The 12,623-nt window shown below is 33.2% G+C and overlaps 1 protein-coding gene across 1 annotated transcript in view; it reads left to right on the top strand.

The window, feature by feature from the left end:
* Positions 1-12,623, top strand: part of LOC148613698 (uncharacterized) — a 36,347-nt gene that overhangs the window by 5,689 nt on the left and 18,035 nt on the right. The window contains exons 4-7 of the mRNA XM_088586425.1: positions 705-818; positions 1,651-1,818; positions 2,720-3,597; positions 12,282-12,435. Coding sequence (XP_088442551.1) covers positions 705-818; positions 1,651-1,818; positions 2,720-3,597; positions 12,282-12,435 — 1,314 coding nt within the window. The remainder of the gene's footprint in view (positions 1-704; positions 819-1,650; positions 1,819-2,719; positions 3,598-12,281; positions 12,436-12,623) is intronic.

The following is a 12,623-nucleotide window of genomic DNA, read 5'->3' as shown; positions in this document are numbered from 1 at the left end:
GGATATATATTGACTATTATATGTCAAAATCTGTATCACATGTTGTAACAACCCAAGACTCCTATATCACCCCAAGGGCCACCGGCCCGCGCTGTGATATAGGTCAAGGGTTGATACAGTATGTGATACAGATTTTAACATGTCATGTTCATAATATCATATATTTAAACCAGACTTCAAGTATAGTCTGTGAAGGGGTGCGATATAGGTCTAGGGTGCTATTATAGGGTATGTGATATAGGTTTAGAGGTGTGATATAGGGTAGACGATATAGGATTTAAGCAAACGTTTATAATGCATATACAAAAAAGTTATATTTTAATCTTAATTATATCATATAATATATGATATAAAAAGAAAACAATTTAATGTCATAACCACATATTTAAGGTTTAAGACATCACAAATAAAAGCCAGACTCAGATGTTCCAGAGATTAAAAAAAAGTTTGATCACAGTCTGCAATATACACTGTATATCAAAAGCACAATATTCATTGTCAGTTGTAAATCTCTGGGACATTTGAAGTCTGGATTTTATTTGTGACATCTAAAATATTGGATATGCATTCATGACTTCATAATTATTCAATTTTTTTTTACCTTAGGCATTTTTTTTATTTGCAACTGTTGAAGAAGTTTGTACCTTCGATATATATTGCAGATTGGTGAAAATATGTTTGTAATGAAATGTGTATTTTTGTAGACAAAACCATTGAGAAAGCTGTAAATGAGAAAAGAGAGCCCTCAAAGAATATTTTAATAGAAGTTAAAGTATCTCGGATAAAAGTAGATCCTGATGTTTATGAATCACAAGCCAGTAAGTTGATCTAATTTAATTATACCTTGACTCTGAAAATGAGAGTATTTAAAATTTATCATGGTGTCTGTCCATTTGGCCACTTACACCTTTTTCATTATGGTGTCATCTACAACTATTTATCACAGCAATCTAATTTAAATAAGACCTATCAATTGTTCCATCCAGTCACTGCATGTAGTATCTAACAACACTGCATTCTACTTTCTGTTCTGATGACCTTTCTCATTGGCCAATCAGATTTCATCTTTCATGATATTGAAAGCATTATTCAAAGGGAAAATCCTGAGGATTTTAAAAAGGTCATTGTTTTTATATCCTACATGAAGTGACAGAATGCAACAATTGATGGATCTAATTTTAATTAAATTGTAATCACAGCCATTTGATGTATTGGCAAAAGCTATGCACCCTTTAGGTTTGCCATATATTATGGCAAATTTCAGACCAAAACCATGTTCACTTTCTGTTTGACAAATCATAAAAAAAATTATTTTAACCATAATGTACTGGATGTGAAGACAAAATTTTCTTTTGATACTTTGATAGAAGCTTTTTATGAGTGTGTCATATTGTAGGATTTCATTTCAAACAGGTGCAACATCTACTTCCTGTTTTTTGTACATTGTTTATATTTTTACCATATGTTTTCTTTGGTGGAGAGCGAGGTTGTCCTTTAGTGATCATTGCTCTCAGTTTTTCAAAATCAGTCTTCATATCATAGATATATTTTTAATGTTTTGATAGAAGTATCAAACTTTTACAAAGTTTAGAAAATGATTTCACGTTTACTCATCCTCTTTTGAAGAAGGAAAGAATGTATTTTTTTTAGATAATCCAAATGGTAATGATGCTATTGAGAAAGAAAAAACTTCAGAAAATATCATACCAGAGGTTAAAGTTCTCCGGGTAACAGAAGTAGATGAATCAGAGGACAGTTCTGGTACGGAAATGATGTCTGATAGGAATAAGGAGGATAATGGAGACTCATCAACAGATGGTAAAGTACCATTCTGTGTAAGAATCAGGCAATAAGTGGCATATTATTTTTCTTAATTTGGTCTTATTTGTCACAAATTTATTCAGTACATCCAGAAAACTATTGAAGAGCTATTGAAATTTATCCTGAAGCAACCATGACATAGATATATTTTACAGCTTACATAGGGAAAAAGTGTTGGAACATTTTCCCCCCATTTTTCCACGTTGCATTTTAACTAAATTTGACCTACCAGTATCAAAGAAGGCAAACTTAACAAACACTTTGATGGTTATTTCTGGAGGTTATAAGGTATAAATACTTACTGAACAATTAGCCTCATGTACAATGAAACTTCTCTAAACCAAATCCTGAATAATCTCAATTAGACTCTTTATGAAGATATGTCATATTAATTTAAATGTATTTTGAACCTTGGTAAACCAAACCTGTCTAAACCATACACCTGTCTAAACCGAACATCTGTCTAAACCAAACACCTGTCTAAACCAAATATCTATCTAAGCCAAACATCTGTCTAAACTGAACCAGTTTTATAATCCAAAAGAGGTTAGGTTTAAAGTTTTCACTGTACATAATTTTGTAAATTATGAAATTGCATTTACCTTTTAAAATCCAAAGTTGACCTTAAAATAATTTATATACATTGTGTTATATACTGTGAAACCTGTCTAAACAGAACTTTGGACAAACCAGTAACCTGTTTAAACCAGCCATCATATGAAGTATATTCATACATTTCTGATTGTACATGTATTTATTTACATTTCATTTTAATCTGTGTAAATTGTAAAATTGCTGTAACTGATCAAACTTTTCATTCTCAAAGGGATTGGGTTCTGACAGGTTTGACTATACTTGTACAGTTCATATTTATATATATAAGTTTATTTATTCCTAGATTATGCTTCCGATGAAAAAACAGTTGTCCATGGACTTGGGCAGTTACAAAATGCAGAACATTCAAATGGAATACCAAAAAAGAAATCTTACTCCTGTGATTCGTGTAAACGGGCATATACTTCAAATAGCAACTTGAAACGTCATATCAAGATCCATGAAAATGAAACAATTCAAACTTGTGTCGTGTGTGGAGAAAAGTTTCAAACTCTTCATGAATTACAACGACACAGAATGTGCCATATGAAAACAAACACATACGAGTGTGATATCTGTCGAAAATTGTTCCCTAGATCAGATTCTCTATTATGCCACATAAAAAATATACACAAAGGAATCAAGCCTTTTAAATGTGACATTTGTGGAAAGTGTTTTCCAAAATCATATAATTTGAAAAGACATTTGAGGATTCACAGAGATGATAAAGGCTACCTGTGTGATTTGTGTGGGGAATCCAATGAGCAGCTTGCCAAATTTGTACTTCATGAATGTAATTTTACAAATGAACAGAGATTTGAATGTGAGGATTGTGGGGAAAAATTTGGCAGCCTGTCCCTCTTAAAAAAACATCGGAAAACTCATTCTCAAGGAAAACCATTTCTGTGTGAAACCTGTGGTAAAGCATTCCGTCGTAAAAACCGATTAAAAACCCATGAACGTGTTCATACGGGTGATAAACCCTACCTGTGCCAGATCTGTGGTCTAATGTTCAGTGACACCTGTAACTTGAGGATCCATAAAAGAGCTCACACAGGTCAAAGATTCTACTGTTCCACATGTGATAAATGCTTTGTATATAAAAATAGCCTAAATCGACATGAAAAATCATGCACTGGAAAAAACAGTCGTGTGTATGGACATTCTAATAATAGTTTTGAATAATAGTCGCTATGCAAGACAAGTTAATTGGCCATTTTCCCCTTGCTCATTTTGCTTATTCCAGTAATGCTTGATTTTGTCTGCCAAGCAATTTTTTTTGTCTTGATGTCGCAGAATTCTAATCTCTTACCTTGTAAAAGTATGGTTTTGTCCTGATGTAAAATAATACGAAGGTTTTAACAACAGAAGGCTGTGCAATTTTAGATCACTCATTTGAATGAAACATGTATTTGTTATTGGTTACCTAAAACTAGTAAGTTCTAATTTGATTGAAATTTCTTACGAGAATAAATTATCTAATGTTCATATGGCCATAAAGAATCTGAGGTCATATTATGGTATGGGAATATTGTTTGGTCCAAAGACATTTTATTGTCCCCCTCCCTAATATGAAAGGGGACAAACAAATACTGGTGTCCATGCATCCATCTGTCAAACTTTGTGAAAGCAAATCCTTGGAAACTGCTCAACAGGTATTTTTGAAGAACTGTTACTTGCCATATGTAGTAGATAATATAGAATTAAAATTTTGAGTCATCAAATTTTACTAGGGTTATGGGTCTTTTGGGCTTAAACTTTTCTTGCTGTGTTGGGGGACATACAACTGCATGTAGAGATCTTGTTTAAATACAAGTACTTAAGTCCTTGTCGGAAAATTATGCTGTTTCAAACATTTAATCACTACCCAAAGTTATGTCCTCACTGAATAAAAATGGATGAGCACTGCATCCCAGCCTCAGAGACCCTTGCCCACTGTCTATCTGAGTGCATCTGTGTCCTTTGTCATTTCATTTTGTCTTTATGAGATTTGATAAACAATGTCATTCAAGCCATCTTGATATAGCATAGACATTGCAAATAGCTTCTTTTTGCCTTTAAGGCAGCAACCGTTTGATATTCTGGGGGGTGGGGGGGGGGGCTATGGGATTTTTTGAGAAAAAAGGTTTGTTTCTGGAAAATGTGGAAAAAAATATACTAATCACTGAAAAGAGAAAAAAAGTTTGCTTAAGAAAAATAAAACAATAAATCATGCTGTCTATATGAAAGGTCCTATGCAGTAGTGAGATGACAAAATAAAAGGTTTTTAATACATGTAGATGATGAAAATATATTTTTATTGGCCCTGGAAAAAAATACAATTTATTCAAGGGAAACATATCCATAATCTCCCCCAACCCCACCCCCAGGGAATCAAATGGTTGATGCCTAAGTGCAATATATATCCTAGGTGTATTAAAACAATTTTGACAAGTCTAAAGGTCTGTGGTATTCCCAGCACATAAAAGAGCCCTCTGGTACCACTGTCAGGTCCTAGCTGAAACACTCTGAATTTAAAGCTGAATCATACATACCAATCATGAATGTTTGTCAATACTTGTCACCACTGTTAATAGTTTGACCTCTATGGTCATATCAAGCTGCACTCTGCAGATCATTTTGTTAATGTTTTTCCCTCTTGCAATGTATCCATAGCAGAGGACGCTTACCCTACCGGTGCACCTGGTCCATGCTCCCAGTTTTTAGTGGAGTATGAGTTGCTCATTTGCTTTTGTCACTTTGTATGTATGATTTTAGTTACTTTATGTTCTTTGTGTATGTATGTTTTCCATGTCTGGTCTTTGTCCCTGGATTACATTCTTTTGATTACCGCTATAACCTTTGTTCCCTTGATTATTCTTTTATAAGACAACCATCTTTTCAAGGAAATGCAAAGTGTACTATTTGATTTTGTGAATTACATTACTGAGTATTACAACTCAATTACAGGGAAAGAGCACAGGGGCTCGTTACAATTTACTATATAGGTCATAAACATTATCAGGGCCCGATATTTTTGTGTTGTACAATGTTTATGACCTATAAAATCAATTGTAACGAGCCTCTGTGGGTAGAGCAAGTACTAGCTTTAAAAAAAGGATAACCGACGCATTTTATAGCTAGATTTTATTTTGTGAACTTTGTGGTTCGTTCGTATTTATTAAGTTATATAATTGGTCAACAAGTGAACTATTTATAATAATTCAATATGGTAAAGTAATTGAAAATATTCCTGAAATTTAAAACATAATAAATTATGCATTGGAAATCTTCACATCAGACCACAGATCACAATTGTACCCTCAATTATAGTTTATAGAAACCGTCATTTAAGAACTTCTGATAGTCGTTACTCCAGCAATGCTAGAGGTTGTTTGGCAAGCTATTTTCTGACTTGGTGCCATGGAGGAACGGAATTCCAATCTCTTTCATTGTAGGAGTAGATGGTTGTCACCACAATCTTCGGTTAATTTTCTTGTCTTACCGCATTGACATGTTCCTGATTTTACTCACCCGTCATGCTTCCGGCATTCCTTTTCGCAGATATTTCCTGTGAGAATGTATATATACACATGTATATTGGAAACACTGATAGTTCCTGGACAAAACCGAGAAATACAAAAATCAAAGTATATCCCATTTTCACCATGTACATGTATTATATATTTTTTTTTTATTTATATTCGCCTGGATATAGCTGAAATATTGCTGTTCGGGCGTTAAATCCCAACAAACAAACAGTTTTTTTATACAAATGCAAAAACCTGCGGTCGAATGTTGTCGTCGTCCTCCCCGGCGTCCGTAGACATTTTGGTGTTCAGAGTAATTGTTAAGTATATAAGGTGCCATATAATTAGAAAAGGAAGGCTATAACTGAGATTGGTTTTGGGAGTTATGACTTAAACCATTTAGGAATTAAGAGCCAAAATTGACTTTAAGTGAATAGATTTTTTTCACTTCTCACCAGAAGGTTCCATAGGTACAAACGGAAGATGCTTTGAATTTGAAGGTTTTTAATTTAACCGCTGAGAAATTAGGGACGAGAAACAAGCACTTCTATGATGCCCGGACAATTTGTTGTAATGGCTAAACGTGAATTTATTTCTCTGACTTGTCACCACAAGATGTCATACCACGAAAAAGATGCTTTGATTGATGTGCATGTTTTGACTTTAATCGCCGAGAAATAATATAATTAGGGGCCAGAAACAAGCATTTCTATAATGTCCGAACATAAATGTTGGCCCAACGTTGTAAGTGCAAAGAGAGCCAACGTCGGCCCAACGGGGGCAAGCAATAGTTGGGCCAACGTTGGCCCAACGTGATGCCAACATTGACCTAACGAATACCCAATGTTGGCCCAACATAAACCTAACGTTTACCCAACCAAGCGGTCTGACCATTGTATTCATTGAGATATATTAGAATTTAATTTTATAATTTGTTTAATTGTTATGTCGCAGAGTGCTGATGCTATGCACCAGATATCAAAGATCGCACTCAAAATTCCCCTCAGTTTATCATATAAATTCATAACAATAAGAATGTACCAATAACAAGATGATTGCAGTTGATAAGATTTAAACAAAAAATATATTATCAAATTAGCAGATCTACAAGCATTGGTATAATAGATACTGAAAATTTGCAAATCATTTGCATTTGATAGAAACATGATAATGCTTGTCACTGTTTTATGTTTAGGTAGAATTCACATTGAAAATATGTATACGTTTGTTCAAAATGAAACACAACTTTTGATTTGAAAAAGGCGTATTATGCTCTCAGTTACAAAACTAAGGGGGAGATAATCACGTACATTATTGTTATCATAAGTTAGATTTGGTTATTCATAATAAGTTTGTGTGTTATTAAGTACTAAACGATAAATACGAATACTCGTTACATAAATATTAAACATGAACATAGCAGTTTTTTGAAAAAGCCAACAGAGTTTTTTTTTTAAAGTAAAATATATATATATATAAACGTCTCAGAATGTGACGACTCTATTCACTACACTGTTCCATCGATCAAATTGATACAGGGAAGATATGTAAACGCATAGAAAGGTCTGAAAAATTCCCAACGATGTTAGAACTGTCAAATTTGCGAAGCAAATTTTTGGTCGTTCCCTCCTCAGGACTCGAACTCGTACCGCTGTGACATCATTAATTTGATCCTCTATCCTACATAATAACATCTAAATGAACTGTCCCGTACTACCATACATCGTGTACTAAGTTACAGCTCTAGATTAATCCTACGAGGAGGAATGACCCGGCCAGCGAAAGCTATATTTTTATATAGCCTAGCTGACCGAGTGGTCTGGGGCGCTGGACTTTGTGCTGGCGGTGTTGCCATAGATGTCACAGCGGTACGAGTTCGAGTCCCGCGGAGGGAACGACCAAAAATTTGCATCGCAAATTTGACAGTTCTAACATCGTTGGGAATTTTTCAGACCTATATATATATATTTAATCGTCTAAATAATAGTCAACAATCACTCTTACGGGGTGATGGATCGTTTAAAACGATGCGAAACATAACAATAAATAAAATAAACGTCTAAATATGTTTAACATCACCAGAAGATGGTAAAATTTAAATTGAATATTTCGGATAACAGATATCCTTCCTCAGCATAAAACTCATAAACCTATATGAGCATAAAACTCACAAAACTTAACGAGCATAAAACTCACAAAGTTCAAGATCAAAACAGATTCGGAAGCTGAATCGCGTACGCTGTGGGTGATTGTACCTTTATCAAAGGCTCACATAAGCAACTGATGACGAGCCTGAATGAAAATAACAAAGAGGGTCTTTTTATCAAAGTTACAATTAACTGAGGAAAACAATTTAAAAAAATATAAAAAGTCCAAATATAGTAGTACGGCGTATTGATGTATAGCAAGTAATGCTGTACCAGCCTTAGATCCAAGACCTAAAAATGAATTATTTTTTCTCGTTAATTCCATCTGGGGAAGTTGTTTGCCATTTCTTCATACAAAAGCTTTCCCGAGATACTCTTTTACATTTTGACCAGTTTTTATTATGTTCTATGATCGTCACAACAATGTTGTGGAGATCCTCCTGGGTGTGTTGATAAAAAGACCCTCTTTGTTATTTTCATTCAGGCTCCTCATCAGTTGCTTATGTGAGCCTTTGATAAAGGTACAATCACCCACAGCGTACGCGATTCAGCTTCCGAATCTGTTTTGATCTTGAACTTTGTGAGTTTTATGCTCGTTAAGTTTTGTGAGTTTTATGCTCATATAGGTTTATGTGTTTTATGCTGAGGAAGGATATCTGTTATCCGAAATATTCAATTTAAATTTTACCATCTTCTGGTGATGTTAAACATATTTAGACGTTTACATACATATATATTTGATGTTTAAACGTTGGACCAACGTTGGCCCAACTTAGTATCGCAGTTTAGATGCAACACAATTTTTCTTCAATATGTCCGGATTTAATTTCTTGTTTCACTTTCCTTGAGATCAAAAATAATATGAAGTCTGTTTTAATATGTGTATCACCAAAGTTGTTTTCACGTTAGTTCAATGTTGGCTCACTGTTGGCTCTGTAGAAAAATACAAATTATGTAAGCATGATTTTTTTAAAATTGAAATTTAACAATACTCTCAAGTACAATCAGCTTCTAAAAAGTTATTAAAGAAAAAAATATGCAAAGGTTATTCTGAATAGTAGGGCCAACGTTGGACCAACGTAAAACCTTTTTATGATATGAAAGTATTTGAAATTTCAAAACGGTATGTTTAACCATTGGCTTGACATGTATAAACGATTTTGGTAAAAATGAATTAAGAGAAAATATTTCTACAAACCACTCACTGCTACATTGGGCCAACGTTGGGTCAACGTAGTAATGCCAACGCCAACTAAAAGCCAACGAACCAACCATCAGCCAACGTTGGCCCAACGGAGGCATGCTGTCTGGGTAATAGTTTGTTTAACAAATTTGATTAATATAACACAAAAGTCTCTTGATATTGATATCCATTTAGTTGTTCATTATAACGTGATATTTTCGACTATAAACCGTAAAATGTTGATATTAAAGACATTTGTTACATACTTCCTCATTTTAACATATTGAATGGCAGTTTATGGTACATTCACTATATGTACACGAGATCCCTCTCCTCTCCTCTCCTTTTCTATTTTTTATTTTTTTCTACCACCTTTTTTTTTTTTTATATAAAAACATGATACAACATTATTTTTTTTCACCGATAAGCAACTTCATTTATTTTTTTCTTGCCACAGCAAGAATTATTTTTCTTCGAAGTGAAATTACTCTTTTTATTTTCAAAAAATATCCCAGGCCCCCACCCCCTCAATATAAAAAGGGTCGGTGCCTTATCTGATTGTCTGACCAATTAATTTTCATGGCTTCTTATAAGGTGATGGAAAGATTGTCACGTGACATCCAATTATTAAGTCATATTGAAAATTTAATCAATTATTCTTATGGTCGCGTCATTATTGACTTTATACCTGGCAAGCAATCCCACCGTATTTTTATTGGTGTTTTTGCATCTTGTTATTGTTTTATTCACGTTTTTTTTTTATATGTCAAAAGATAATATTCCATTTTAACATTCATTACCTTGCTTTAGTATACACAATCTTGAAGAGATAGACAAGAATTGAATTCCGGAAAGTCTTGAGTACGATATAGTTTTTCCTATATTTATGCATACCAATCGACTTCCGGGTAGTAGATTTTATTCAATTTGATCATCTGAAATTCTTTATTTGCTTCTTACATGTTGCTGGGCAGTTAGATCTACATGTAATTCAAGCGAAGTTAATAGTAATATTTATTTAGAACTAATGCATGTACATTTTGTATAATTCAGACACACTACCAAATTATTTATGAATTTACATTTGACACTTGTCATTTTCCAACAAAAAAAAAAAAAACAAACAAAAAAACAAAAAAAACCAAAAAAAAAAAAAAAAACCAAAAAAACTCTGATGGCTGATTTGTCTTAGAATGACCTTGTGATGTCCGTGATCTTTCAGTTGAGGCAGGGAGTATAATGTGGAGTCCCTGGTTGAAAGAGAGTTCAGAATGAAAAAAAAATCAACGGGAAAATATATCATTATCATCAGCAGTATCCACAATTTGGCACAATACAAGTAATCCCTTTTGTTTAATATAGATATTTTTTTCAGTGCACTTGTAATTAAACTACAATGAATTGTTTTTATTACTATGTTTTCAGTCTACTTTGAGAAGCATTTTTGTTATACTACACAATATCAGGGATTTAGCCAGGATTTTCAACCCATTAGTCACTTTTGCGTAAGACTAAATCTCAATACTGTTTTTTCTTTTCGCGTCGCAAATTTATCAGCATGCATGTATATACATATACTTTTAACTACTATATTATAAATAATAACATGTTTATTTCTATGTCAGCACTGGTATATAAATAACAGATAATTCATATTAATAAAAAATATATAACAACATACAGTTTCTACATTAGCAACTATTCATGAATAAAAAATGCAAAAAAAATACTTTGTTACTGTGTCATACATATCATTGTGTAAAAATCTAAAAAATATATACATCAGCTACTATTGTTGGCATGTGTCTAAGAATGTAAAGCACTGTTTACCTGATCAGTAATGCATAAACCTCCTGTCCTTAGCCATGCACCACAAAGTGAAAGCTATCTTAAAATCAAAGGAACTCATATCAGAACTGAACTGCCCCTTTATGATCAGCAGTGTTGATGTGCTTCTGTATATTATCTTTTAGGAATGCGTTGCTTCCGATAGAAAATGTATTGGTACATCCAAACATCTTTCCATTTTAAATACATACGATGACACTTTAAGTACTTTAAGAACGTGTCACAGCGCTCAACAAACAAATCATTACCGTTAATTAATTTGTTTGTCGGGGTAATTAGTCAAAACCAGGTGATCAAGCAAGGTGTGATCAAAGGTGATGCAATCAAAACATTGGTCATGATTGTTTATTGTAAAACCCTAATTGGCTTGGGAAAGGTAATAAAGTTGTCAATTATGGGGTCATGGGAACATCAGAGGCTTTTTTACCGATATTTTTTTTTGGGGGGAGCGAAATATCAAGTGACGAATCGTGCACATTGGTCAATGGCGAAAATGGCGAGCGCTAGCTAAATCACTGAATATACAATGTGCAATGTATTCTACTATTTTTTAGGAATGGGAGTCCAGAATTTTTAGAAAAAAAATTACCATCCAAAGAATAAACTATTGATTATGAGCGAAGCAGACCATCTTTCTCTGAGAACTGAAAATGACATATGGAGAACAGCAGAAAAAATGGTACATGTGAATGTACATATAGTTGAAAAGAACACTTTTTACTAATGTTCAAAAAAATGGGGTGGGGTCTAAGAGCTTTCATCACAGAAAAAAAAATAAATAGGGTGTAAAAAATTATTGCATACAAATCAAATGCGGACACAGACACAAATGGATTATTGGACCATGATTTTCATTTACGTCACAGGTTTGTTCTCCATTAGGCAATTATACAAATGTGGTATAGGGCTTCAGCATTCGCAGTGCTAAAATTGTTTTATTGTGCAACTTTTTAAAGAGAGGGATTTAAGTTTATATAGCTTTATGGGTTATACTTTTGAAAAGTAACTTAAGAATATATTATACATGTATATATATTTTATATAGGATGATAAACGTGTATTGCATATAAACAGTTTTTAAATTGTGTTTTATATTGTAATTATGATTGATATTGCCTAGATAAATTTGATTGATATTTTTGATTGATTGATTGTTCACGCATTTAAATTTCTTCGCAGTGTGCTAGGTTACAAGAAATGGGAGTTGAGGCAATGTTTTTATCATTCAACAAAGAAAGGGAGACAACTACATACAGAACTTCTCAAGAGAGTAAAATTTTCCTCCAGAAGAATCCTAATTCTCTTGAAAATTTCAAGAATCATTTCAGGGACAGTAAGTATCATGAAAATATCCCTTAATAAGTATGGAATTCCATCAACTTTATATTTCTTCATAAACATTGGAAATGTTAAACTGAGTCAATTTATGGGGTCTTTTAATGGTGTTAATGGCACCTACACATACTTTGTGTTTTCTATTACTGGAAAAGTATATTAACAAATATTAATCAAGTCAAACTT

Source organism: Perna viridis, chromosome 6 (assembly GCF_037379345.1).
Source record: "Perna viridis isolate PV_CMFRI_1.1 ecotype Kerala chromosome 6, ASM3737934v1, whole genome shotgun sequence".
Lineage (NCBI taxonomy): Eukaryota > Metazoa > Mollusca > Bivalvia > Mytilida > Mytilidae > Perna > Perna viridis.
Note: the sequence above shows the minus strand (reverse complement) of the source record. Positions and strands in the feature narration are given on the sequence as shown.